This window comes from Rasamsonia emersonii (genome assembly GCF_000968595.1).
Source record: "Rasamsonia emersonii CBS 393.64 chromosome Unknown ctg1118621759965, whole genome shotgun sequence".
NCBI classification, from domain to species: Eukaryota; Fungi; Ascomycota; class Eurotiomycetes; order Eurotiales; family Trichocomaceae; genus Rasamsonia; species Rasamsonia emersonii.
This window is the reverse complement of record NW_013563322.1, coordinates 111,801-139,648: the sequence shown is the minus strand read 5'-3', so window position 1 is coordinate 139,648 and position 27,848 is coordinate 111,801. Positions and strand designations below refer to the sequence as shown.

General features: G+C 53.1%; 10 protein-coding genes across 10 annotated transcripts; 3 read left to right on the top strand and 7 right to left on the bottom strand.

The window, feature by feature from the left end:
* Positions 1-823: 823 nt before the first annotated feature.
* On the bottom strand, positions 824-1,846 carry T310_0855 (DNA damage checkpoint protein rad24; the record flags this gene model as incomplete). Its single annotated transcript, XM_013476308.1, has 5 exons — positions 824-934; positions 988-1,058; positions 1,111-1,352; positions 1,414-1,720; positions 1,780-1,846. 5 exons carry the CDS (start codon positions 1,844-1,846, stop codon positions 824-826), a joined length of 798 nt encoding a protein of 265 aa, XP_013331762.1.
* Positions 1,847-3,578: 1,732 nt separating this feature from the next.
* T310_0854 (ATPase inhibitor, mitochondrial) lies at positions 3,579-4,109 on the top strand (the record flags this gene model as incomplete). The annotated part of the gene is made up of 4 exons (XM_013476307.1): positions 3,579-3,712; positions 3,788-3,853; positions 3,920-4,040; positions 4,077-4,109. The coding sequence occupies 4 exons, from the start codon at positions 3,579-3,581 to the stop codon at positions 4,107-4,109; spliced, it is 354 nt and encodes a 117-aa protein (XP_013331761.1).
* Positions 4,110-4,583: 474 nt separating this feature from the next.
* Positions 4,584-6,386, bottom strand: T310_0853 (Glycosyl hydrolase; the record flags this gene model as incomplete). Its single annotated transcript, XM_013476306.1, has 1 exon — positions 4,584-6,386. The coding sequence occupies one exon, from the start codon at positions 6,384-6,386 to the stop codon at positions 4,584-4,586; it is 1,803 nt and encodes a 600-aa protein (XP_013331760.1).
* Positions 6,387-7,568: 1,182 nt separating this feature from the next.
* Positions 7,569-8,131, bottom strand: T310_0852 (Uncharacterized protein; the record flags this gene model as incomplete). Its single annotated transcript, XM_013476305.1, has 2 exons — positions 7,569-7,796; positions 7,880-8,131. The coding sequence occupies 2 exons, from the start codon at positions 8,129-8,131 to the stop codon at positions 7,569-7,571; spliced, it is 480 nt and encodes a 159-aa protein (XP_013331759.1).
* A 1,082-nt stretch (positions 8,132-9,213) lies between these two features.
* On the bottom strand, positions 9,214-12,666 carry T310_0851 (MIZ zinc finger domain protein; the record flags this gene model as incomplete). The annotated part of the gene is made up of 1 exon (XM_013476304.1): positions 9,214-12,666. One exon carries the CDS (start codon positions 12,664-12,666, stop codon positions 9,214-9,216), a length of 3,453 nt encoding a protein of 1,150 aa, XP_013331758.1.
* Positions 12,667-15,039: 2,373 nt separating this feature from the next.
* Positions 15,040-18,165, top strand: T310_0850 (Polarized growth protein (Boi2); the record flags this gene model as incomplete). Its single annotated transcript, XM_013476303.1, has 3 exons — positions 15,040-15,097; positions 15,146-15,325; positions 15,392-18,165. 3 exons carry the CDS (start codon positions 15,040-15,042, stop codon positions 18,163-18,165), a joined length of 3,012 nt encoding a protein of 1,003 aa, XP_013331757.1.
* Positions 18,166-18,901: 736 nt separating this feature from the next.
* On the top strand, positions 18,902-20,806 carry T310_0849 (uncharacterized protein; the record flags this gene model as incomplete). The annotated part of the gene is made up of 1 exon (XM_013476302.1): positions 18,902-20,806. One exon carries the CDS (start codon positions 18,902-18,904, stop codon positions 20,804-20,806), a length of 1,905 nt encoding a protein of 634 aa, XP_013331756.1.
* A 665-nt stretch (positions 20,807-21,471) lies between these two features.
* Positions 21,472-24,107, bottom strand: T310_0848 (uncharacterized protein; the record flags this gene model as incomplete). The annotated part of the gene is made up of 2 exons (XM_013476301.1): positions 21,472-22,184; positions 22,250-24,107. The coding sequence occupies 2 exons, from the start codon at positions 24,105-24,107 to the stop codon at positions 21,472-21,474; spliced, it is 2,571 nt and encodes an 856-aa protein (XP_013331755.1).
* A 466-nt stretch (positions 24,108-24,573) lies between these two features.
* On the bottom strand, positions 24,574-26,331 carry T310_0847 (Diphthamide biosynthesis protein Dph2; the record flags this gene model as incomplete). The annotated part of the gene is made up of 1 exon (XM_013476300.1): positions 24,574-26,331. One exon carries the CDS (start codon positions 26,329-26,331, stop codon positions 24,574-24,576), a length of 1,758 nt encoding a protein of 585 aa, XP_013331754.1.
* Positions 26,332-26,656: 325 nt separating this feature from the next.
* T310_0846 (Maleylacetate reductase) lies at positions 26,657-27,801 on the bottom strand (the record flags this gene model as incomplete). The annotated part of the gene is made up of 2 exons (XM_013476299.1): positions 26,657-27,234; positions 27,276-27,801. The coding sequence occupies 2 exons, from the start codon at positions 27,799-27,801 to the stop codon at positions 26,657-26,659; spliced, it is 1,104 nt and encodes a 367-aa protein (XP_013331753.1).
* Between the last annotated feature and the right edge of the window lie 47 nt (positions 27,802-27,848).

Sequence of the window (27,848 nt, the reverse complement as noted above, 5' to 3'; positions counted from 1 at the left end):
CCGATATATTGGGGATTGATTCGACTTGGGTTGTTTTCTTTGTCTTATGCTGTCGTCGTCTTCTTGGTTTAGTTCTAGTTTCATCTCATCTGCATGAGAGAGTTACAAAGCAGGACTGCCGCAGATGCAAGAGACTATTGCTAACGGACAAGATTGATTAAAATAAAAAAATAAAAACAAAAGACGACAAAAAAAGAAACAAAAACGGGGAATTCTTTGGTTGGGGGGGGGGGGGGGTAATAACTGGGTGTAAAATGTTGTAGTAGTAGTAGTAGTAGTAGTAGTAGTAGTAGTAGTGTATGATAGTAGTAAGAAGAAAAGAAAAAAAAAGAAGAAAAGAAATATCTAGGACGGACCAGGCCAGATAAGAGGACAGGACAGGACAGGACAGGACAACAGAGCAACCCCGCTCTAGACCATACAATCAATCATTCTGCATCTGCATTGCATGCATTACGGTCTCTTTTAAAGCAGCAAAGCAGAATTGAATGAATGAACCAGAGCTTGAGAAATGAAAAAAAAAGGAGATCTCGAACCCGCGAAACCCAATTCGTTTCGTCCTTTTTATAGCTTTGGCTCCGCTCCCACACACAATGCCCGAAAAAAGCAATGGTGCCCATTCGCCTCTTGGCTTTCCTTCTTCGTCCAATATTTCTTTCTTCTTTTTTTTCTTTCTTTATTTGTTGTTTCAGTTTTTTTGTATTTTTTTTTAAAATTGCTTCCCCTCGCTCTAGGCCCGTGCGCCGAACTGCATTCTGCCCTCTAATATCCACACTCAAACTATGCCAGGATGCGAGTCCACATGATCTTTGTTTTTTTAAATTTACTCCGCAGGCTTGTCACCCTCGCCAGCGGGGGCCTCCTCCTTCTTCTCGGCGGACGCCGCAGCGCTAGGCTCCGGAGCAGTCTCAGCCTCGGACGAGGTCCAGAGGGTCTACAATGAATTAGCACGATCCAAAACAATGGATAAATGACGGCAAAACTCACCAGGTTGTCCCTGAGGAGCTGCATGATCAGAGTCGAGTCCTTGTAGCTCTCCTCGCTCAGGGTGTCGAGCTCTGCAGATTCATTAGCTTCCATGCAGACACCAAGTGTCCTTGAATTACACACCTGCAATGGCATCATCGAAAGCCTGCTTGGCCAGGTGGCAAGCCTGGTCAGGAGAGTTGAGGATCTCGTAGTAGAAGACGGAGAAGTTCAGGGCCAGACCCAGACGGATCGGGTGGGTGGGGGCAAGGTCAGTCTGTGCGACCTCGGTGGCAGCCTTGTAGGCCTCGAGAGAGGCGTCGGCGGAGACCTTGCGGCGCTCGCCAACAGCGAACTCAGCAAGGTAACGGTGGTAGTCTCCCTTCCTGTATTCGGAACGTGTTGAGTACGAGATCAGGACATATATGAAGCACAAACAAGACTCACATCTTGTGGTAGAAAACCTTGGACTCGCCGCTCTGGGCAGACGGGATCAGGTGCTTGTCCAGAACCTCGAGGATGTCATCGCAGATCTTGGCCAGCTCAGTCTCGATCTTCTGGCGGTATTCCTTGATCAGAGCAACCTGGGCGTCGTTGCCCTTGGACTCCTCCTTCTGCTCGATGGAGGTGACGATTCGCCAAGACGCCCGACGAGCACCGATGACGTTCTTGTAGGCCACCGACAGGAGATTCCGCTCTTCGACGGAGAGCTCTTGGTCTGAAGAGGCAACCACCTTCATGTTCTCCACCATTTCTGCACCCAGTCAATCCTGCGTCCCAGGCGCATTTCACGGGAGATTTACGGATACGGACCTTCGTAGCGCTCAGCCTGCTCGGCGAGCTTGGCGAGGTAGACAGCATCTTCGTGACTCTGACCCATTGTGAAGGATGTAGCTGTCAATGAGGCGTCAGCACAGTGATATTCAGTAGAAATGATGGCCCGACGCGGGCACGACGCGGAACGAAGAGTCGGTGTGACAGGGTCCAACAGCACGAGGATCACGACATGGAGCTGTCCAGAAGATCCTCCGGCACAACCAGTGTGATCTCATGCGGATGATGGCTAGACACGACATGACGAGAGAGTGCTGTGGCCGCTCGCAGCCATGTTGACGTCCTACGTCACACCGGCCCGTTCCACGCATCGCCTGAGGGCAAGATCGGTGAAGAACCGTGTCCCAGACGCTGCATGAGTCCCCAAAGACAGCAGCGACAGCAAGACCCAGATGATGCGATCCACGAGGATATCATCGAGACCGTGCAGACGTCGACCCAGACGAGGCGGTCGGGGGAGGGGGGGGTTGCAGGAAACGAAGAAAGAGGGGGATGGCGGCTCACCTGAGAGGACAACGCGTACGAGATAAACAATACAAGAAAGAAAGCCTGGTGGTCGAGAAGACTGCAGACGCGGAGAGTCAGGGACGGCGAATGGACAAGCAGGGATTCAGGAAGAAGGGAACGGGGAAGGAAAGACTCGAGGAGGGAGTATGGACGTGTTTGGCAGAAGTGAAGTTTGGGATGGGATGGGATGGGGATGGGGTCTGGCGGTGGTGTGGGAATTGGGAAAAGGGAAAAAGCGGATCTTGGCCTAGGCGGGTGGAGAGTGCCAGACGGGCCTCTGACTGGCGGGCGCGCGCAGGCGGTGGGATGATGAAAGAGGACACGCCTGTATATCTGCGTCGCAGGCTCCGACTCGAGGCAAACGGGTTCGCGCCGTTGATTGTTTTTCTTTGCCCTCTCCTGCTGCTGCTGCTCGCCTGTGTCGCGCCTGGCGAGAATAACGCCCGGCCGGATCGCGGCCTCGTGCCTATCCCCTCTGCGCTCTCACAGCCAGGAGGCAGCCTCACTTCGGTGTGGTTCGGTGGGCCGGCCAATGACCCCTCTCTCGCCCATGCCCCCGACCCTCTCCCATGCTGCTAGTTGCTCCCTCTGCTCCCACTGGCGGCAAGCCGGTCACCACTGGCCGCCCGGACATATCTCGCAGGCCTTGCACAGGGAGGCTCTGCTCATTCAGCGTACCGTGGTACGCTCTCTACGCGCCCGCTGCAACAGGCTCAGATCATAAGTGGCCCAGCGGCCTTATCGAGATCTATCGACTTGACGATGTGCAGAGCGCATGGTCCACGTCTACCATACAAGAGAGGTCCGGAGAAGAGTCCTCGGGGCGGAGATAAGAGCAACCACATGACCTGCGACTACCTACTCCGTATGCTCCGTAGTCGCGTTTGATTATGCTATAAATGTACTGCTACTTCGTAGATCTGGAAGGACCAAATCCTCAGCGAGATCCAGCACTCGTACTGCGTACTGTGTAGTCGTGACTCGTCAGCAGCAACTGCCTGCATGGCGCGAGGCCCCTTCACCAAGCACGCAAGCCACGGCCTGCTTACATAAGCAGCCGTTGGCAAGCAAACAGTGCATACATGCCCGTTGCATGACTCACCAACATCACATGGATCACATGATGGGCCTGCTTCCGCAGCTGGCTGGCTAACGTCACTGCCTCCGCGGCTAGGTAGATCGACACCTCACACACCCTATCACAGCCATCTTCTCTCTGATCTGCTGAAACTCATCCTTCGATTTCGTCTTCTTTCCCCCTCGTCATCACAATGTTCCGCCAGGCGGTTGCTCGTCCCCTCCTCCGTGCCAACCAGGTCGTCGCGACACGATCATTCTCTGTTGCTGCTGCCAGAATGGGCGAAGGCGACACTGGTGCACCTAAAATGCACGGCTACCACACCGAGTACGTGCCACGAGGTTTATTCGTCCGGTAGATGGATGCAGGACGGCTGCTAACATGACATTGTCATTGAATCAGAGACCAGTTCACCCGCCGCGAGGCCGCTCAAGAGAACCTCTACGTGAAGGAGAAGGAGCTCGAGAAGTAAGCAACGCCATTGAATCTGCCAGATGTCCAGAGGACTGGAAGCTAACAATCACACCCCTCCAGGCTCCGTGCCCTCAAGGCCAAGCTGCAGGAGCAGCGTCGTCACCTCGACGAGCTCGACAAGCACATGTCAGTCACACATTCGTCTGCAGAACGTCGTCCCTACGATGAAGGAACAACATATGTTTGCTGACGCCATTGACATATGAACAGTGACCAGCTCACCCGCGAACAAGGCGGAGAGAAGAACTAGATTTTTCTTTGCTTGCGAAGGCGATCCACCAACCCGGTTGGACAAACAGAAATACCTCCACTCAAATCTTTTTGACAACCTCGCGTTTTGCTTTGTATATTAGACGACATCACTCCAACGCCGTCATGTCAGGTATAGCTTAAGAATGACAATTCCCCTTGTCTTGACTCTGGACTTCCGACTGGGTTACAACGTCATACTGTAAATCGAATAACGCTCCTATATCTCTACAGTTGACTGGATTCAATACTGCCATATCACGATCAGTCGTATCATATCAATATTCCATCGTAAAGATGAGCATAGGTATCCGTTCCCGGACACTAAGGATATTTTTAATTTATATACACGAAGCAAAGGAACCGCCATAGGAATGCGAATGAACTAGTGCACTGCTATACATACGCCCAAGGACCATCATCAAAGTACCAGTACCAGAGCCAGAAAATCAGGCGAAGGAATGTTCTTTGCAGGTCAATGCAGCGACGGCGAGATTTTCCATTGATATAATGCCCTCACTACCGCCAGACCTCCCGACTGCGTCTCAACGGTGCGGCCCCGCCCCCGGTCATTGACTTCCGGTGGATTTCTGGCTCTCTCGGGATGCTGCTTGTCGTGGTGGTGTGAATTGGTTTCCGTGGCAAATATGCCCAGTTTGCGCTGGTCAATTTCGGTACTTTCCATGACGGGAGACTTATCGGACTGCACCCGCATCAGCCCAGCGAGGTGCTCCGTCTCCTCCGCCATTGCTCCGTAATTCCGGTAATCTACGGCCCCCGCCGGTAGAGGAGAAGCCATCTCTGTGATGTTGGGATAGATGTCAGGATAGGGTCTGCCCCACCACATGCCAAATTTCCCTTGGTCATTTCTTGTTACGAGAGCCGCCTGGGCATTATGCTCGATCCACGCTCGATACGACCGGCATCTGGCCTGGTGCCATTCAAAGACTGACCGGCTGCGCTCGGCATTGGGATCCTCCGGATCGGAAAACTCGACCAGGAGTTGTTCTTCCTCCGGTCTCAGAGGGCGGCAGAATTCGGCCAGATGGTGGAAGAAGATGCCCTTGAAGGTATGGCTGTTTTGAGAACAGTCTCCAGAGGAGTCACAGATCTCCTCGAGCACCCCTCCGCGGCCCAAGCCGGCCCAGCTGGTGCTGCTGGTATCCGGCCATCCTGTGGCCCAGATCACCTTCTCAATCAGCTCATGACCATCTTGCAAGTAGTCCCGGTCCGCCGTGGCCAGCCAGAGACCTCTCAGCCCGCTGAGAATAACCCCTTGGTTATAAGTATAAACCATCGTGTTCAAGACGTCGCACTTGCGTGTTCCCGGGTCCCGAGCGCTTTTCCACCCTCGGATATGAAAGCCATCTGCATAGAGGCCCCCGAAGCCCGTCATATTTGAATCCTTCAACCATTGGTAACCCCTTACGGCGGCAGCCAAATACTCAGGATCGTGGACGTTGCGCTCCCCCGAGTTTCCTCGCGCAAGGTATGGGGAATCGATGGGATCTCCAGGGAAATACAGGTACATTCCGATGCTGGCGGAGATGAACAGCTCATTCGTGATCGCGTTCTTGTACGGAGTGAGGTAGGGACTCCACACCATCCCTCCACCACAGAGAACGTTGTCCCAACCCTGGGAAGCGAGCTCGTAAAACAGTCGCGCTCGGTGCGCAGCTGGCACACGAAGCTGCGTTCCATGCCATGGTCGATCGACGGTGCTATTCCGATCCGACTCCGAAGAGTAGTGCAAGTCCGAATGGAGGTTCTGGAACTTGATACTCTCCAGCCAGCCCAGGACGACCCAGAGCATGTCGTCAAAGGCCTGATTCCGCAAGCTGATTGCGTTCTCCCCGAAATAGAAAGCAGACACTTGGTCGAAGTAGCGATTGATCAGATTCTCGTGCACAAGCGCATCGCGAGCCAGACTATCACCAGATAACGAGACCAGGATATCTTGCGGGGTGGACGTCAGCGAGGACAGTGCGGCAGAGACCTGTGTGCCCAGGACCGCAGCCGTCCAGTCGATGCTCGTGGGCCAGGTACCTAGCCAATGCTCGAAGTACTCATCCTGCATCACGTCGAGGGCATAGATCAGGTCATGGAGAGTCGCCCTGATGGAAGCAAGATCATCTTCCGGGGAGTCCTCTACTCTATTGTTCCCTTGCGGCGGCACAACGATATTCCCCTTCTGGTCAGGCCGCTGCGCCAGCACATTTGCGGTTGTTGCGACGGACAGAACGTTCAAAAGAACGACCACGCAAGCAATAGGTGACATGACGACAGACCGTCCCCTCCTGAACAGCCAAGGTATCATTCTGCAAGTCGACCGTTTATCCAGGTTATATATGCTTATTATCCCTGCGCCCCTTCGTTCCGCAATTGGCTCACGAGCCCCGCGACACCGCTAACGGACGGACCAAGCACGGAAAGCTGCGAGAAGGAGCGATGGAAAGGACCATAGCAGCAGGGGAATCGATGGACACATCGATGAAGACAAAGAAGAAAAATAAAGAGGAGATGGGAAAAAAGACTGGGAGGTAGTCGTCAGCGCCGCATGGGTCAGAGAGCCTTGCGGGGAAGAGAGTGGATTGGCCCTGGCGTTCCTGGCCAAGAACGGCCACTCAAGGCTGGCATTCGCTGCGGGGAAGCTCTGGAGAATGTTCGGCGGCAGTTCCAGATCTTGCACTACGCTGTATGCCACACGTATTGTCGTACCGCCAGCCATGTGGTCAGTGGTTTTAGCGCTGTATTCTTAACCTTTTTACTCTGCTTCGGCCTTTTCCCGCCTACTTCGGTCACGCGCCTCGACAAAAGCGTCTCTCTCTTGAACAGTGTCCTGTATTGACCGATACACACAGCTCTACTGATACAGTGGCGATCGTCTTAAAATGACACAGCTTGTGTTTCAGGTTTTTACAAACTTCATTCTAGCCTAATAAGTCTCGATCGAGTAAAAAAGACAAAGAGCTACACATATGGACTTTTAAGAGTCATCAGTGCCGTCATGTCGTATTACATTCATATCACTGAGGTATCTCTCTAGATCTGTCGAACCCAACGCATCCCAGGCCATTCGTATCTCTTTTACCGGAGAATTGAACACATTTTAATTGCCATTTTTTTTTATTTATCCGGCATCCCGGCAACTAGGCCTGTCACAAGATTAGCATGAGATCCCAAGAGCAAAAATAGGACGAAAGACCTACCTGAGACGACATAACTTGAAGAGCCGACAAATGTCTCTGTGCGCGTTGCTTTCATTTTCCTCTGGGGAAAAGAATCTGCCGCTCGCAGAGACACTGTCGGCGCAGTGGAATTTTTTCAACTCTGTCGCATCATTTGCCGCAACAGCTGCTGTTTCAACATATAACTCATCGGGGGAATCATGCGCTCCTCAAAATAGGAATTTGTGAAGGAAAAAAGAAAACGGTACGCCTCGTAATCATGCCCAGTTCTCTTAAGCTCTGCCGTTGTCCACCGGGCTACGGCTCCGGTCGCGACTCCTGCTTCGTGCCCTGCCGCCACGAGGGCCTTTGGGTCCTCCGCCCTTGCCCTTAGCGGATGGCGGAGGTCGAACAAAGGCGTAGTCAACCTGGATCGTTTGGTCGAGCAGTTTCGCACCGTTGAGAGCTTTGATTGCGGCGCTGGCTTCGGGAAGGGTCGCGTACTCGATCAGCGCGTATCCCTACGTAGTGATCAGAAAGTCAGCTTGCTGGACGCTCCAAATCTCGATATCAAGTGAGGATCTGCTGGAAGGAGGAGATCTACCTTAACGTATCCAGTCCGACGATCCAAATTCAAGTTGAAGTTCTTAATCTCCCCATACTCGGCGAACAGGTCCGTGACGTCCTCTTCTGAAGCCTCCTCGTGGATGTTGGTCGCCAGCACGATCCAACCCTCGATACTGCGGACTGCTACCGCTCCAGTCTGAGTTCGCGGCTCGATATTGCTTGCAGAATGTGCTTGCGAGTTTGCGCCGTCTTGCGCCACCGGAGGGTCGATTTCCATCTCGTTGGACATGTTGGGCAAGCCTGGAAGTATGACTCGATTGAAGGACGACAGAAGATCGAATTGGAAAATCTCTTTGGTGCTCCCAACGAGAAAATTAGAGAGAAATGGGTAGAACTTGGTATTTTACGAAGAGTCGCGCCGTGGAGAGTGAGGTCCAAGTCCGCACAACCAGTGGGGTCGAGAACTTAAGCTACCTGATTATGTAATACAGATGGTTGGAATGTACTCTGTACTGTACGGAGGACCATTGAACTTCGCGGTTGATAGGTATCGTGAACACATCTGTGGATATCCTTTTTTTTTAACTCTTGAAAAGGCGAAAAAGAAGGAGAAACGAAAGAATTTCATCTTTGAAGGCCTCCACATCACCGAGCTCTCCAGTCATAAAGTTATCTCAAATCACCACGATAAGGAGCCTCCAGTATTTTTCATATCTGTCGAAGTTAATCACCCAGACTGACTGCCATGGAAAACAACCTACCGACCTACTTGAATCTCGCATTTTTTTTCTGTATCTTTCTATCCTCTGATTTGCTTGGGAATGTGTTGGTAGATAATGCATAGGATGATTTGTTGAAATTTGCTACCGAGATTAGGCGATTTCACAGTATGTGATATTTATGATTCATTACAATTTTATGCCATGACTTTCGATTTTTCTTTTTTTTATTGTTATTATTTACATATTACACCATACCTCTATGGCAGAGTGTCATTAGAAATGATAAATACGCCAAGAATTCCGCTGGTAAAAGAGAATCGAGGCCATTCAAAATACAAACTGCCTGGCCCTACAATAGCATCCCATGCAGCCTGCCTAATCCCATCGCTCTTTTTGATAAACTCCGGAATAAATGACCCTGGGTATCCGCTCGCAAAGGGTGTTAACGGCAAAGAACTCCCCCTTAATGCCTATGATGATGGGGGGAAAAAAGGAAAAGAAAAGAACACAGAAAAGAAAAAAAAGAACTGTCCAAAGAAAGGAAATAATGCTGCACACGAATGACCTCCCAAAAGGTTTGTGATTCAACTGCTCCAGAAGTTGTGTGCGCATGCGTAAAGGCCACCCTAGTCTTGTCTGCATTGCATGGCTAATCGAGTTCGATAACTTCGGGTGCAGAAGAAGGAACCTGTGAGGGAGCATTGTCATGATCCATTTCCGCCTTGGCAGTCTCAGACCGGTCAGCTTCAAACTCAGACCGATTCCGTTTGGCTGGGACAACACTGCCACTTCTACTGGGTTGTGGTGTCTCCTCTTCCAGAACAGGCTCCCAAGACCCATCTGTCTTGACACGAATGGACCGGGTGCGCTCCAGCCTCTGGGTCCGTTCGAGTTCTGTTCGTATTTCCAGGAGAAATTCATCCACAATCAGGAGAGAGGGAGCGGCGAATTTCCGGCAAATCGGGCACTTCAGATATGGTGACTTTTTCCCTGCTGTCGCTGGTGCGATTACAACAGTCTGCAGGAAGGTATCAAGATCGAAACACTCCCTATGTAGGCAGGATCTTCCGCGGACTGGAGTGTCAAAAATACGCGCAGTAAACGGATCCCTGAGATCGATGGTGATGTAATCATCCATGAAAACCAAGTCCTCGTCGCCGGTGTGCATGGAAAGACGATTCCGAATCTGCTCGCGTGACTCGGCTGCTGGCAGTCTGCAGACGGCCGTCCTGATGCTGCTTGAGCTATTGACTTCTATGATCTCCACTGCAATGGCATACTTAGTGCCTTTGGACTTTTCGTGTTCGCTCCGCAACATGTTCAGAGATATCTCGTTGGTTCCCTCCTTGACGTAGCGTGTGATGTCCACAGGAAGATCCTTGCCATGATGGAAGGATCGACGGACGAAAACTTCCTCACCATTGACGTGGATGTACACCGCAGTTGGCCATCGGCATTCGGTACCAGCCCAAAAATGTATATTTTCGACTTTGGAGGAATCCTGAAACTGAATGCAGCGAAAGCGATATGTGCGGGCACCACTAGATAGGATCCGGGCTGGACCCCCCTCGCGTTCCGAAATCCAGCGAGCGCGTCGTTTGTATGCATCAGGAGGGACGGAGAACTGCCACCGGAAAGAAGACCTCTCGAATTCGAGAGGAGTTGGTTTGATCACAAAGGCCGATAGGTACTGAACTAGATCTTTGGCCTCTCCTCCATCTGGTCGAACCAGTCTCGTGGGGGGCGTCCGAAGATGTAGCTGGTGGAGGGCAGTTACAGTCGGATTACGATGTAGGGTGGAGGAAATAACTCCGGGGGACGGGAGAAGTGGAACACTCTGCACCTGTTGCTGAGACTGTGGTGGTCTGGCCCGAGACACGGCCTGTTGGGAGGGAAACCTCATGGTAGATGTTGCGGGTGGCATCTGTGAAGGCACACCATGCGGAGAACCATACATTCGTTGCTGGTTCGCGATAACATTCTGAGGGGCACCCCTTCCTAATCCTGGGGCGGGGTACGCCTGAGGATATTGAGTGGGGGCATACAGAACTCCTTGTCCCTGACCATTGATATTGTTCGTGGATGGGTAATTGGCAACATGGGGCCCGGTAGATACTGGTGGAGCCATGGAGTGCTGAACAGGTGGTCCAACAGGGTACATATGTGGCTGCGAAGGAAAACGTGGATCGAAGTGGATTCCTGTGGCCTGAAGCGGAGCACCCGAAGTAACAGGGGCGTGAACCGGTGGTTGATTTGATGCTTGGACAGGGTAAGGAGCAGAACGTTGCTGCATGAATCCGTGTTGTTGTGGCAGCGGCTGTCGTTGTGCTTGTGGTTGATTGTTTGACATCATGTTAGAAGATACTATTGCACTCGGTGGGGGTATCGATGTAGAGGTGTATGTATTCGAGAGAGGGTTGCTAGATCGAACAACACCAGAGTTTGCTGCCAAGCCTGGTCTCATTTGTGGATGTGTTACTGCAGTGCCTGGAGGCATATTCACTGGAGGAACATTGACCGGAATGGTGTTCACATGTATTGGTGGTGATTGCATCTGAGAGGCGCGTTCTGCTTCTGACACCATCATCGGAGCTGGTCGGTGGGCCGCTACGGCATATTGCCGGGAAAGAGCTCGATAGGCCCTGACGAAGGCCTCCATTTCCCTCCGCACATCTTCAACAGGAGCACTGGTTGGTCGCTGCCTATAACTGCCTTGATTCTGATCAAATAAAGTCAGGCAGGCATCCATCAACTGTTCGTTGCCAGATCCAAAAACGTGACGTGTTAATGAGGTGAAAATGATTTTTTGCATCACTGGAGACGTGACCCCAAATTGCATCACTAATTCTTCAACAAGGGGGGGATATGATCGAGACTGGAGCCGTTTCGCGAAGGGGACCCAATGTTGGGAGAGCAATGCTAACGTCTGCCCAACTTGCTGCAGGGCATTTCTGTAGTCATTGTTTTCAAGCATAGACCGCAATGGTGATGGATAGTAGACACACCAGTGCAGAAAATTGCCCGAGAGTTGTTGATTGTCGATCAGGAGTTGCTTGATCACCTCCAACCAAAAGCCCTTTTCGATGGCAAATTGGGCTAAGCCGGTAAGTTGGGTGGGGGCGTATGAACTCACGCAGTACACCTGATGAAGCGCGAGATAGAACATGTCCTCGGAGCGACATGCGTCTTGCAGGAGGCGGAGTCGAGGTAGGTCGACGGTCTCAGACAGACTACCCCGTTGTGTTGATTCCTTGTGGAACAGTTGTAGCCGGATCCTAGCAATTTGCCAAAAGGATGATGGGTCTTGTGTGCTAGGAGATGGTTGACTGGAGCCTAAATTGGCCGATACTGAAGATTGGGCTGTGTGCCCTGTGGCTCTTACAGCAGGACTTGAAGCGACATGATGGGCATTAGCCTGCGAAGTTTGGAGGCTTGGTTGGTCGATTGCCCTCTCAGGGGGCCTAGCTGATGAAGCTGGGGTAATGGAACTGGTAGGGATGACTGCCCCTGCGCCCGCCTCTTCAGGCAGCTGTGACGGCTGCGGTCTGGGTGAAAGACCGACATCTACAGGATGATTGTGCTCTTGGTCCCCATCGGCTGCACAGGCAGGGCTAGTGTGTGAACCATTACTAGGTTCCGGAGATGGAAGCACAGTGGTCTGAGCCAACCCTGGTGTTGTCTCAGGTGCTGCTGAGGTCTGTTGAAGGGGTAAGGAATTGCAGGAGACTGGTCCGGACTCAGGTAATTGGCTGCCAGGAGTGATGGGGGACACCGGAGCGGGACCTGCATAGGAAACAGCAGTGGTCATGCTCTGTGCGCTCTGCACAATCGATGATGCTAAAGCTGGGGATATAGACTGTTGTATCCCGGCTTGAGACTCTTCTCTGGGCGAGCTAGCAGTAGGGGCAGGAGTCCGGGGTGCAAGAGAGGAAGGCGTGCTGTTCGCATTAGCCCCTGGTGCCGGCTGCCTCCTGGGGGGCACTTCTCCCAACATCCATGGTCTGCGCGTGGTGCCTAGAAATTTGTTGGCAGTAGAGTTGGAAGACTCGACTCCCCGCACAACCCCAGGCGGGGGAGGTCGACCGTGGTGGTGGGAATTCATGATGTGGGTAGAACATGGTAGGAGGTTGTCGAGCGCCAAGCAAGGGCTTCAGAGCATGTGATGGGCCGTTAAATACTGTCAGGTCGATCGGTGCGTCACTTAAATGACTGGAAGTCAGTAAATTTTGATCCAAGACAAAGTGATCGCGGGACATGCATTTGTGAACGGAGGATGCCAGCGGTGAAGAGCGGAGGACAGACAGGTAGCGGGGGTCCAGTAACTTAGGTAGTTCTCTTTTGACTCATTCACCACATCATTCCCATGTTGCTCTGTACAGTGCTGCATGCCAGACGCCCCAGAGCCTGCTCTGCGGAGCAAATAAAAGAAAGATTTGAAGTCAGCAGAAGGAGATGGTGAAGGTTGTTGTTGTTGGCCTCTAATAGGGAAGTTAGGAATCGCAGCGGGAAAGCGCATCGGCCTGGACCCGTGGCAGGCGCGCCGCGACTTTCTTATTCGCGCCAGCGAGAGTACAACCTCAGGACAGCAGCTCTCAAGCTTTTCAGCTACTGCTGTCTGCATCAGCCTCTTAAAATGAAGAAAGAAAAGGCCATGTGTCGATTAACATATAGAGTATAATATTGGCATACTGTAAATTAATCCACTGCAAAATCATAACTACCACGTTACCACGTAGAATGCTGCCAAACGCCCGTGTTGAGCGGTCTGCAGAGCGGTCAACCACAGGCAAAGTTTGCCCAATGCCAATCCCTCATTGGTCCTTGCGGCGCCATCATTCGGAGCCGGGAAGGACTCCGTACGGAGTACTCCGTAGACATGACAGCAGGGAGAAGACTCATTCACATCAACGCTGTGATTACAAACTTGACTACCTAGGGGTGTTTGTAGAAAGGAATACAGTCACTGGTTAGAGGCCTGGTAATGTCATAGCATACGCATTGCACTGGATAAGCAACAATTTATTTTTTTTATTAAGAAAAAAAGAAAAAAAAGAAGGGGAGAAAGAAAAGGAAAGAAATAGAAGTGCTCCGTAAAAGGGGGAGCAGAAAAGGGGAGAGAGAAGAATCGGGATCTCACATCTCGGTGTCCATACAAAAATGCCCTGCAGACTGCTGCTAAACCGCCTCTTGACTGCTTACGGCGAAGATGCCCCGTTTTGTCTGTTCGTTCGCGGCAAGAATAAGCCACTCCGGGGCTGTCCGCCTGTCCCCGGGCCCCGATGGATCGTCAAGCCTCCATCAGCCATTCCTGGGAATCCCACGGCATACTTATCGTCGTTATCGGGCGGTTGTCGAGCTTCAGAAAAGTATCCCTTCCTTTTTGGGCGACGGAGCTGCCTTGCGCGGGCATGCCAATGACCACCGTGAAGAGGTATTATGCCTGCTTCCGTCTGCTGGTTGATCATTCCACGAGGCGATTCCAGCCTGGCCGCTCAGTCCTGGCATCTGGTGGCCTGGGAGTTGAACACATCATAAACTGGGCCATCCCAGGGCGACGCCCGTTCAAACGTCGCAAGGCCCCCTTCTTTGCTGGCATCGCCTGTCTCCATTCGTGGCACGCATCGCCTGCTCTCTGGGCAGGAGATCAAACAGCTGGCGCACGAATAATTACTCGACGACATCCATCCACCCCGCGCGACAACGCAAATCGATAGTCTGCCTCCACGCGCCACGCCGTCGCCGCGCCAGGCACGTGTTCTTGCTCACTTGCTGGCAGGCAGGAGAAGGTGGTAGCACTAAGTCAAAAGGGAGACATCTCCCCTGGATTCCCAGCTTGCTTCGACTCTCGACTCTGGAGAAGTCGCACCGTCACCACCCACCGTTTTTGCTCCTCCCTCCGCCGCACAGACTCAGGCTCGGGCTTTTTAGGTCGTGAGCAAGGATCCTCCGCGGCGCTGTGCGGCTGGCATCTACCCGCGTCCCGAAGTTTGGTCGACCCCCGAGGAGGTGCGGATCTGGCAGCAAGCACTCCTACTCCTGGTGAAATCATCACCTCCTCATTACTGACTTCCCGGATATCGTTCAACTACGCTTTTCGCACCAGCAGGCTCGTGTTCGCCGTTGCACAACCGCCTGCCGCGGTGCTCTCGTCGGATTGCTACCAACTCGCACATTGTGTGGTGGGCTGGAGGTCGCGATCGTCTCGTCCCTCCGCACCGTTTGCGACCGCCACTGTTGTCAGAGCTCTGTCGCCTCCCGCTTGCGCTCTCCGCCCTGTGGTCCAATCCACTCATCCTGCTGTGGAGTTAAGGGCTCGTGGCTGGAATACCTGATATCTCACTCTGCGAGCAGAAGCTGCGCTCCATGTCGCTCTCAACTCTCCCCATCCGACCATCTGCAGCCGCGCGCTTTGACAATTGAAATTCATTCTGCCCTTTTAAAATAGAAGGTTTCGCTCTGGGAAGAGGGTCTGTCCATGGCTCAGGCAGTGCCACCACGCCAGGCTCAACCCGGCGATTTCCTGGTCGTCGTTCGTAAGTCCTCTCCCTCGAATCCGTATCCGATCTTTTTTTTCTATACAGGAGATGCCCGATCGCTAATATCGTGCTTGTCTCTAGACGATTTCGACGCCCGGTCAGAAGATGAGTTGACCCTGCGGCGGGGTGAGAAGATCGAGTTGGTCGAGCTTGACGATGGGTTTGGGGACGGATGGTACCTTGGCAAGCATACGGTTACCGGGAAGACCGGTCTTTTCCCTGGAGGTACGCAGAGACCTTTGCTTCCGATCCAGAAGCTGTAAAATAGCGACGGCAGCTGATGCGCAGCAGTTTACACCGCCCTCCCACCGAAGCTCGGTGTGCGCAAACCGGATACCGCTTCGTCTTCGGCGGATTCAGATACAGTCGTCCCGGATGAGAACTCCAAGGCAGCCACTCTAGGCAACGATGCGGGTGATGTCATATCGATGTCTTCTACTACTATCGAAGGGAGAGGAGAGGTTACCCCTCAGGCTTCAAGACGTGGCAGCGCGTCGGAACTTCGAGATCCAGGTCCTGATACGGAGGAGGAACTCTCGCCCAAACAACCACCGAGGTCGAGTTCCGGCCCGCTGCCATCGGCGTCCCCTCTTTCTTCCAACATGCAGAGATCGATCAGGGATGCTTTCGGAGGCCCCCTCAAAGAGGGCGACAGTCCCGTCATGAATGAGACACTTAGTGTCATTGACGAGCACATCACCGATCTCAGCACCCCCCGTCACAGCATCACCACTCAGGATCAGAAGACCGTCACCGATTCTGGCAGTGAATACAGCAGCCACATCGATCATCGTCTTTCCTACATTCAGGGACACGAGACAGATGAAGAAGAAGAGAATCAACCGACGGAAGAACAGGTGCGCAGGTGGGATCACATCGAGACGGCGCGCCAATTGCGGAATCTTGGCGTCGAGCCGAAACATTGTGAGATTTTCCAGGAGCAGGAGATTACGGGAGATGTTCTGCTGGAGATGGATCAGGAATTCCTCTTCATGAAGGAATTTGACTTTGGCGTGATGGGACGGCGACTCAAGACCTGGCACAAAATCAAGGCGTTCCAAGAACAAGTTAAGGGGTTTATGCACAAACCTCGAGGCTCGGTCTCGAGCTACTATCACCCAGAGGAGCATGAACGCACCTCGAGCCGTGCCGGACACACCGGACCTCTCCTACCCAGGATCCCCAGCTTGTCTGAGAAGCCGTCGTCGCCTTACCATTCCCCGAGACTTACCGGCTCTTCGGTTCGACCGCCCCGACGGAGGTCTTTGCTCCTGCATGGCAGTCCCGGCTCTCCTTCGACGGCTAGCACGTACGGGGGAAGGGAGCTATCATCGCGGCCTTCAGCAGCGTCGATTCGAGAGCTCAATCACCGTCGTCATTCATCCATCGATACAACCAACCGTTCGGGTCTTCCCGGCCAGTCACCGCCTTCTGTACGTCAGAAGAAAGGTTCTTTCGACCGAGGCTGGACTATGTCGGCAGGAGCGCAAGCACTGTCCAGTCGACCTGGAACCGCCGTGGACGCCACAGACGAAGACAGGTTCCTTGAACAGACCAATACCTCCGACACTTCTCTCAACGCGGCCGATAGGGACTCTCTTGACCGGGGCTATTTCTCCGGCGGCGAGGTCGACTCGCGCCGAACTCGTAAGCTGCTGAGGAAGCGAGACTCCCTTGTGGGAAGCGCCAATCATTCGAGGAAATCGAGTTACGTTGACGACCAAATTCGATCGACGTCTGGCAACCATAGGTATTTCCGCTTCGGCAGCACCGATTCCGGCCGGGAGCCGCCAGGTCATGTCTCTGCCGCTGCCAAGGCCTATCATAGCGGTTCCCTGAAAGGCCGGGCCAGAAGCTCCGGCAGTCACGATCAGCGATCGACCAACCTGGAGGAGAAACAAAGCGGGGGTCCTTCATTCTTCTCGCCGTTTGTCCCTAGGCGCGATTCCGAGAGTACGGGCCGTTCGTCACCAACGCCTTTCCAGCAGATCAGGAATGTTGGTCCCAAATTTCGCCGTGCTGTTGGTCTCCGTGCAACGTCGGATGGTGGGAGTGAAAAGACCCAGGAGCAATCTCCGGTTACGACTTCGCCCGTCAAGGAGTTCTCTCTGCCGTCAGGTCGAACGGGGTCGACTACACCCTCCGCAACGTCCAAGAGTTCCGAACGCCATAGCACCGATGGGTCTGGGAAAGCAACGGAGGGAACTCTATCTCTGACGCGACCAAGGGCACCATCCAAGGTGAGCAGCAAGTCGAAGAAGGACACGAGCGCGTACATGCGTGGGTTGGAAAAGAAGACTCCCCAGGAGCAAATGGTGGGTTGTGACTACTGTGGCTGGATGAAGAAAAGGTCCGCGAATATTATGACGACCTGGAAGCCTCGTCTCTTTGTTCTCCGTGGTCGGCGGCTGTCCTATTATTACTCGGAAGATGACACAGAAGAGCGGGGCCTTATTGACATTACGGGTCACCGCGTGCTGCGTGCGGATCAAGATCCTTTCACCGCACTGCATGCTACCATCACCGGGGCGATGACTTCACCCACATCTCCAGGCACTGTAAGCAATGACGATGCCACGTTCACTCTTGAAAAATCGTCGGATGCGTCGGGCTCAGGGAAGACCGCTTCGCATTCTCAGACTCCGTTTTTCTTCAAGCTGGTCCCTCCCAAGAGTGGCATGTCTCGTTCTGTGCAGTTCACGAAGCCGACGACTCACTACTTCCAAGTCGACAGTGTTAAAGAGGGCCGACTTTGGATGGCCGCGCTGATGAAGGCAACAATCGAGCGGGATCTGTCACGGCCCGTGGAGACGACCAACAAGCAGAAGACCATCAGTCTCAAGCAAGCGCGGGCCTTGAATCAACGGCCGCCTGCACTGATGGACCTGCCGAGCAAGGAGACTGGCGACTCGGACGCCAAAGAAGAAGACACCGGTTTGAATATCAAAGGTCTCAGCCTTGAGAAAGAAGCCGACTCCAGCGCCGACAAGTCCTCTTCGGCTAGCGGCTTTGAGCCTGTTCCCTCGGCTGCACTCCCAGAATCACTCGCTGAGTCGATCTCGTAGGAAGCCGACCGGCTCTCCCCTTATTGAGGGATCTTTGCTGGTCGATTTTCTCTTTGAATTTTCTTTGTTGGTCCTTAATATCTTTTCTTCACTGTACCAGAGCTCTTGAGGTTTCTACAGATTTATGTGCATTCAAGCTTGCTTGATGACTTTAGAGGGCGTTTTCCGAGATATACCCTTCGTTTGACGACTTCTTTCTTTCTTTCTTTGCTTCTTCAGCCCCTTCTTGGTTACCATGATATGATTGGACATGAACATGAATGAGGATGGGATTGCGAGCTACGTTATGGATGATAAGGGTGATCTCTGCTGGTTTAAGAGGTGGAATTGCCTGCCCAGCGTTTGGCTGGGGTGTATCTGGGGCTCGTATGATGTATATGCATAATTGCTTTCCCCTAATGTCAATTTAAATTGATATTCCAACAACGTTTTGTGTAAAAGTAAGTGATCTGTAGTTATTATTATTTATTTATTATCTTTACTAGGCAAGCCTGGCGGGTACCGGGAGCACTGTTTAGCGTCCCACTCTCCCTTTCCAGAGCGGCAGCCGATACGGAGTAAACTTGGAGAAGGACAAACATAGCAGAAGCCCAACGGGAGCAGTCATGTTCATTGTTTCCTGCGTCACTCCTTTCTTTTCCTTCTTCGTCTGTTGATTGGTTAGATTATGCACCATTGGTATATACCGTAACTTCATGCCGCCGCTTTAATTTCTAGTCTCTGGTCTATATACCCCATGTTCCTCCGCATCCTGCTCCGGCGGCTTCTCACTGTCCTTCTCCCGCTATCTGTCGCGTCGGTTCTTTACCTCTACCTGTATCCGGTCTTTCACGGCTGCGCGTTCCCTCTCCCTAGCAGCAGAACCAAGAGCGACTCTTCCGCCTCGTCGTTTGCGTCCAATGCCTTCATAAACACCGTCTTCCAGCACATCACCACAAACGGGAACCACCCTGCACCGGAACCTGCAATCTTCCGACTCCTCGTTTTCGCAGACCCTCAGATCGAAGGCGACAGTTCGCTCCCCGGGCCGGACGATGAATTCGTTTCGCGTCTGCGCCGGCATTGGGCTGCTATCACGGCAGCGCTGAGGACGACGGCAGCGCTGAGGACGACGACGGATGGGAATTCGAATTCAACCACCGCCTCCTCCTCCCTCTCCTCCGATGATAATAACACCGTATCGCCGGATTCTCCTGACCGGCCGGCACCGTTCCTCTCCGTCCTCCAGTCCGCTCTTCGAGCCGTCATTCTCGACGATATCCCCTCTGCGCTTCGCGCGGCGCGAAAACGCTTGGATCTGTTCGGGAACGACTACTACCTGGCGCATATCTACCGGACGCTGCACTGGTGGAGCCGTCCGACGCACGTTGCGGTGTTGGGCGATCTGATTGGGAGCCAATGGGTGTCGGACAAGGAGTTCGAGCAGCGGGGATGGCGATACTGGAACCGCGTCTTTCGCGGAGGGGAGCTGGTGAGCGATGATATTACCATTACTGGGAAGAAGAAGAAGAGAGATCAGAAAGAAGGGGATGATGGGGAGCAGGCACCCCGGCTGGAGGTGCTGCAGCGATACGACTCTCCCTGGGCGAGGAGGATCATCAACGTCGCTGGGAACCATGACATTGGGTATGCGGGTGATGTGAGCGAAGCCCGGTTGGAGCGCTTCGAACGCGTCTTTGGCCGTCCGGATTGGGATGTGCGGTTTCAGCATCCGCTCGAGGAGGGCATTTCCTCTAATTCTACAGTCACATCGTCGCCTACCCTCCACATCATCAACTTGAATGACCTGACGCTCGACACTCCCGCGCTCGTGGAACAGATCCAATCCGACAGCTACGACTATATCAACGGGCTCATCAACCACCGCTCCTATCCTGTCGAGGATCGCACCTCATTCACACTCCTCCTGACGCATGTGCCCCTACACAAGCGCGAGGGCGTCTGCACTGACCCGCCATATTTCACTTTCCACGAGGAGGACGACCAGTATGGCGAAGACGGCGTCCCGCGCTTCAAGAGCGGTGGACTGAGGGAGCAGAACCACCTCAGCGAGCACGTCAGCGTCAATGCCATCTTGCAAGGGATCTTTGGCATGAGCGGGGACGAAAACACCGCGGGCGGTGGACGGGGTCGAAAGGGGCTTATCCTGACGGGACACGATCACACCGGCTGTGACGTTGTCCATTTCGTCAATCGATCTTCTCGTCCTTCTGACTCACCTTCCCAGTCCTGGCACTGGGACGCAACACGCTACTCTCCATCTGCCTTGTTATCACCATCACCATTGAAGGAATCTCCCTCAATCCGAGAGGTTACCCTGCGGTCGATGATGGGCGAATACGGCGGAAACGCCGCCCTCCTGTCGGTATGGTTCGACCCGGACCCGGCCGTGAAAGAGTGGCAGTACGAGATCAGCATGTGTGCCGCGGGCGTCCAGCACATCTGGTGGGCCGTCCACGGCGTTGCGCTGGCTACGTGTATTGGGTTGATTTGGGCCACGGGCTTGTCGATGGTGCACGCCTTCCAACTTGTTGGAGGGAGAAGCACACCGACAAAAAAGATGGCGACGAATAGTCCGAACGGAGGAGTCAAGCATCCGATCCAACACGTAGAAAAAGAAAAGAAGTCAACGTCGAACTAACTAATGTAAATAAGAAATAGGAAAAAAGGGTCATTGCAATATATACAATGTAATATCATCATCTAGTCCAGATAGATATCTAGACGGGATACCAATAATCCGATTGATCCCAATTAATCAAATCGAAAAAAAAAAGAAAATAGAAAGAAAATGAACACTTAAAACTGACTTGCATTGTGGGATATCTCATCTCTTCTCCACTGCCTACCTAAATAATAATAATTATCAAATCTTAAACGCCGATGCCTTAGAAAACAAAGAAGCACAAAAGGGGATAATTGTAATAAAAAAAGACAGCACAGTCTCTCTCTCTCTGTCTGATCATCTGCCACAACCAGCTTTATCTTTTTTTTGGACACAGCAAGCAATCAAGCAAGCAAGTAAGCAAGCTGTTCTTTGAAATCGAAAAAATTGAACTTGAAACAAATCCCCATCCGAATGAACCACAAATGACACTGGTGATGCTGATGATGCTGACTGAGATGTACACAATAACAAGACAAGGCCAGTTAGCAGATTGTGGGGAATAAAAAGCACATGATGCACAAGATCGTGTAAAAGGTTAGGTCGTCATACGCCCAGAGAGAAGTGGATATTAGAACCGATGGGGGAAGATGCAATGCAAATCAAGTCAAATCGACAAGCTGGAAGGGCACAGGGAGCGTCTAATCTGCAATCGGGGTCATCATTTCCTCGAGAACGGCCTCCTCGTCCGACATGGGGTGCTCAAACATTTCTTCGGCTCTGACGTGATTGCCATCCGTCTGAGTCTGAGTCTGAGCTTGAGCCTGACCTTGATCGGTACCATCTCTGCCTTGGACCAGACCCATGAATTGACCCGCAAATTCGGCGACTTCGTTGGCCAGTTTCCGCTCGAGGATATCCTCCAGCATCTCCATGTCCTTCTTCCACTTCTCCTCCTTTTGGCCCTCTCCTCCTCCGCCCGTCGGCAGGTGCCGTCCTCTTCCCGCAATTTCTGGCAATTCGGGCAAAGGTAATTGACCTCGCAGTAAGAGCAGGTACAAGGAGGGTTCTTCTTGATGCAGTCCTGGCAGACGTGAACCGAGCAATTCGTGCACTCTCGCAGCACGCTCGTACAACGCTGTCGTTGGTCTCCAACTGGCCGGTACTGAGGGCAGAAAAATGACTGGCAGCCCTGCCATTTGGGGATTTCCACAGCAGCGTCGTAGTACACGGACGAACGGGATGAAGAACGTGAAAGGTTCGAGTTGGTTGGGGAGCGGCTCCGACCAGCCCGCTGATCGGGTAGAGGGTCCTCGTCCGCGTGCTCGATGAATTCTTGCAGGACACCGGGATGCATTTCCGTCATGCTCGGGGCGACGCGCTCCCCCGCAATACTGCTGGACGCAGAATGTGACTGCAATCGGGATTCATATTCTGACAAAGCATTTGTTCGTGACCTGTTCAATGCTGGTTGCTTACTTGATAACCCAATTGAACCGCCCGATCTGCTTCCAGCTGAGGCTTGCTGATTTTGTAGCGACATCTTCTCCAGGGCCAGGTCTCGATACCCACATATGCGTAGACGAAGGCCGCGGAGATCGTGTTCCATGCAAAGAGGTTTGGAGCAGCTCTTGCAATTTACCTTCCACTGTGGGGAGTCATAACATTCCTGGCAGAGGTTGCGCGGACAGGTCGAGACCTGACGGCCGGGTGGTCCCAACAACCAACGCATCATCTCCATGTGTCCCGTCTTCAACGAGTAGTCTGGTCTCTTAGGATCACCGTAGGCATATCTGGGGAAATTTTTGCACCATTCGCTGGGCGAGTATTCAGGGTCCTCAAAACCTTGTCCCCTGGGTAAGGGTGCTGCACGGACCAAATCTACATCCCGGCTCGTCGTGCCAATGCTGATACCCCCTCCGCCAGAGAAGATAGGCTCCGTGCAGCACCAGTGGAATTTGAGAGCGGGATATTGATTAGGCCCGGCAGGAGTCGGGTTGGTTCCTGCCGCTTCTTCCGGAGAAGGAGGTTCTTGCATGAGGCAGGGAGAAATGGTTGCACCAGGCGCCCACCATAGTGAGTTTCCAGCACCAGCGGTAGTAGAATTTGCTGCAGGACGATGATATGGTCGATCATACGCGCAGCTCGCACAGAGCGTCTTGCGGCAGCCAACACAATGCATAAGAACACTGCATTGCTCACACCTCTCGGGGATATCCTCGAAGCACTGATCGCACTTGATGTTCTCGACAAACCGTCTATGACTCTGGCGTAGATGAGCAGGAACCATCTTCCCTTCGCCACTGCTCCATCGATCGCCGGTTCCCAGAGGTTCTCCATTGAACCCGGTCTCGTCATGTTCCCAGAGTCTCCCGTCCCGTTTGGTCTCCTGTGTTCCACTATCCGGCGAGGAACCAAGCCAATTCTTGGACCGCCATAGTCGATCGAACACCACCCAGACCTCCGGAGATCCGTGTGGGACCCTCATAGAAACGTAGCCTCTTCGTCGAAAGCACCGGCCAGCGGGCGTCGTACACCATGCAGTATCGGTCCAGATTCCCAGTTTGTGGCACAAGTTGACCAGCTCATGCGTAGGCTCGGAATCAGAATCTCGTCGCAACAGCGAAGAAGAAAGGTACGGTCGTCGCCGATGGTGACGACATCGATAGGTGTAAAGGCTCTTCAGCGCAAGTTTCTTCTTGGCCGGAGAACTGCTAGGGTTCTTTTCCATGTCCACGTCGTATTGCAGCCCAAACATGGTAAGATACGGAATGATGTGGTATTTGAGAGAGACATTCTTGCATCCGCGGACGGAGAGATGCTCCAATGTCTCCCGCCGAGAGTGCAGGACCGTCGAAATCAGAATCTGACCAGAGACTGCGGTGTTATCGAGCTCCAGACTTCTCAGACACGGGCTGAGCGGCACCACGACCATCATCAAGAGCTGGTCCAGTGCATATGGGCGTGACTGTCGCTGGGTCGCGGGATCTGGACTGCCGGGCAGCAGAGGCCGAGTCTGGGATCCGGACGGATAGAGCAACCGGAAGGAAAGGTATTTCCATGCTGTCGGGTAGGACTGGAGGAATTTTCGGAGGTAGGAGGAGGTGTGATACAGCTGAAAGATGGTATCGGTCGGAATTTGGAGGAGGAGGGACTCGAAAATGGGGGCATGCGTGGAGAAAACTCGCTCGAAGGTGGACAGACGACGGTGACCAGGAACCGATGTCGAGGGATCCGCTGCGGCATCTACCCGAGTATCCATTGATGCAATTCTCCCGTCAGCTAATAGGCTGGCATTCGATTCTTGCGTAGTACCCGGGCCGTCACTGTGAGACATGATGGCGAGGTCTCACGAGGGAGGATAGACTCGACCGGGGGGAACGGAGGACGAACGCGGAGAGCGTAGATGAGGGAGCGGCAGTGACCAGCATTATCAGCAGAGCTGGTTCAAAGAACCCAACGAAGAGTTGTCAGGAGCAGCGAAGGATTGACGGCCATCTGGCAAGGTAGGTGGCAGATATCAGCGCGCGACCAAAGCGCTGGCTGGAGCAGAGGTTGTGGAATACGGACTGTCCACGACGCCCAGCTGCAACGTTGGCGCCGGCACTGCGGTTGGTTGAGAGCGAGCGCCGTCATGTGATGGTGCATTCACTCAACTACGCCAGCATCTACTGAACACAGAGCGAGTTTCTCTCAGAATCAGTTATTTGCCGATGGCTTAAGTACTTTTTTTATTTTATTTTCAGGCTAGAGATCATGGTCTCTGCCGTAGGTATATACAGTACATGCAATGATCTCGGGAGTCAGCGTCTTTCTGTAGACTCCCCAACCGTATATCCTCTTGCAATTCCTTTGCGCCCCTCTACAACAAGCGTGCTGTCTGCTTGATCATCCTCGTCGTATCTAATATCGAAATCACTCCCCAGACCTCTCCACGTCCGTTGGGACCGCAGAAATTCTGCTCCAGGCGACACGGTCCCACCGATGGTAGCTATATCCCCCTTTGCACGCTTTGCCAATGCTTTGGCAGCACCAGAGCTTCTACTAGACGATTGTGTGCTTCCGGAGCCATACCCTGCTACATCCCGCATAGGACGAGAATGAGAAACATACTGACCGGTCCGTAAGTCGAATTCTGGGGGAGCGGACTCGAAATCAGACGATTCGTCTTCACCAGTCTCTCGGGCAGCGTCATCATCAGCGGAGGGAGCTGATTCACCATGGTGGTTATCTTGATCAGCCTGCGATGATTGAGCAGCATCCAAGATGGTCTGGTAGTCGCTTCGCCACGCGCCCGTCCAGATACGGTCCGCGTCGCTCTTGAGAGCAAGCTCCAATTCGAAGGGTGTGATCAGGGGTTTCCAAAAGTCCTTGCTATCGACAAGAGAGCTCTCCCAGCAGCCGATTACGACCCACCCTCCGATTTCACTGAAATTAGCCACTTTGGCCGCGTTGAGCTTGCCCACCACAAACATGTAGCTCTTCTTACCTGCGGCGGCAATTTGTTTCTTGACATGGTCCACGATATGGAGGTAGTTTTTCACACTCAGAGTGTTGACAAGAATACCAAATATCGGTACCGTGCTCAATGAAGTCAAGATAGCATAGCGGCGGCGCAGAGCTGCCGCAGTGGACGCCTGCAGTGGCTTCACTTCCTGATCAGACCCTGATTGTTCTGTAGGATAGATATGAATGGCTGCAACCCTCGACGACAGGGTGAGGAGCAGCGCCGTTGGAGGGTCGGAGATGTGAAACAGCTGCCACTCGTTCAGAAGTTCTGGATTGTCCTTGACAGACTCTGGAACTGTCCGGTTCGGTATTGGGGATGAGGGATCATGAACCACCGAAGTGGCAAAGAGGTTAGTATAACCCTCCTGGACCAGTCGATCATAGACTGCGGGGACATGGTCTGAGTAGGTCACATCGGCAGCAATGATGATCTTCGACGTGAGATCCGGATAGGTTTCCCGGAATGCCTTGACAAGGGGATCCAAGGGTAAAGGCTTGTGGGTAAATACATATATCACCGGCAATCGTGCGGTGGGCGAAAGGCAGGCTCGCCCATAGTGTACCACGACGTCGGCATTGACATGTTCTGCAGCAACTTCATCGACACAGCAAGTTCCATAAGAGGTATCTGCAAGGATATACAGCTTGGGAGGCTGTTCTTGTTCTTGTTCTTTTTCTGGAGGACTGTCATTGACCTTCAACTGGGACACAGGTTCGACTAGATCGGGCTCAGACTCGGACGTGTCCTTCGCGTGGTCGCCAGAAGCGAGCCCGTTGGCATGAGTCGAAATGTCTTTAATGTCCTTTTTCTGTAGACCACGACTTAGAAGCTGGAAGACACGAGGCGCATCCGGTAGCATCTCATCCGGAAATTGCAGGGCGATTCGCTTCCATCGTCCCCGGCGAATCTCCGTCAAGGTACGCTCAATATCATATATGACGGCAAGCTCCTCATCTGATCGTGCGGGGCCTGAATCATGGGGACTTGCCACTGGAGCAGTGGCATCTAACAGGCGTGTATCTGGAGTTGACAAAATAGGCGCCGCTTCCATGTTGCTGCCAGCCATCTTATCGAAAATCCTATGCGCTTCGTGGATGCTGGCTCATTCTCTTTCTTGCAATCACAATGGTGGGGTTCCTGTATCTGGAATTTTTTTGTCTGCAAAGCTGCACACGTGGTCTTCCTGGGCTGCCGTAATTATGCACGGTACGGAGTACTATTTCCGTATGGTTACCGTCTCGCAGCCAATCATAATCTAGCTAATTACAAGGGGACTGTCTAGTACAACTTCTATGAATCAGAATATGCAACAGCGATACTGGCGCAGGAAACTTCATTGCGGCATATTATTTGGATACAATATATCTATCGAGGGTTCAGAGGTCTGCTCTGGCAGGCTCGCCAGCCCACACCCTCCGGATCAGCTCGCGAATCGGTTCCCTTTCGATCTCTCTCGGGTTCCAGTATGGGTTGCTCACAGCGATATCTGCTGCCTTGTCGATATCTTCTTCCTTCATGCCAAAGTCTTTCAGACCCCTCTTGACTTTGAGCTTCGTCAGGAGGACATTCAGGCCATGAATCGCATCGCCGTTGCTCTCCGGAAGAGCTTCTGCCAGCTTCTTCATGGCTTCTGGGATCTTGGGAGCGTTGTAGGAAATCGCGTGAGGCAGCACTGCCGTGTGTGTCTCCGCATGAGGCAGGTTGAAGCTGCCTCCCAGAGTATGGCAAAGCTTATGGTGAATGGACATGCCCACGCTGCCCAGACATGTGCCACAGAGCCATGCTCCGTAGAGCGCTAACGACCGGGCAGATGGCGACGACGGGTTCTCTACAATCTCCGGGAGCGCGCTGGCCAGAGCACGGGTCCCTTCGACGGCGAAGAGGTTGATGACAGGGTTGGTGTTGCGGGCATACAGAGCTTCCACTATTGACCAAGAACTATCAGCGCTGTGTTCTGTTGGCGCCAGAACTATGTGTGTAAAGAAAAAAGCGTACCTGCGTGAGCGATAGCGTTTACTCCACTAGTCGCGCTCATAGCAGCTGGCAGGGTCATTGTCAGATCGACGTCGTAGATGACAGTTCCGGGCAGGATCTTGGGATCAGTGCGAGTCTTCTTCAGACCATCAGCGGTCTCTCCCAGAATCGGCGTCATCTCACTGCCCGCGTAGGTCGTCGGAATGCAGATATGCGGCAGGCCCGTCCGGATGCTGATGGCCTTTCCCAGGCCGATCGTGCTCCCTCCACCGATGGAGACCACGCAGTCGGCTCCCTGCTTCTTTGCGTAGTCGAGGGCCTTCTCAGTCACGTTGACGGGCGTGTGCATGGTGGCTTCTGTGAAGATACCAGCGACCTTGCCTTCGAGCACACTCTTGAGGTCTTCGGCCTGGTTGACCTGCTGAGGCGTCGAGAGCAGCAAGGGAGCAGACAGGTTCAGGCGGGCAAGCTCTTCCGGAAGCTTTTTGATGGTGCCATTGCCAAAGATCACCCTTCCGGGATTGGGGCTGTACACGAAGGGATCCATTTTCTTCAACTGTCGTGTGCTGCTTGACGCTGTCGAATAATGCAAAA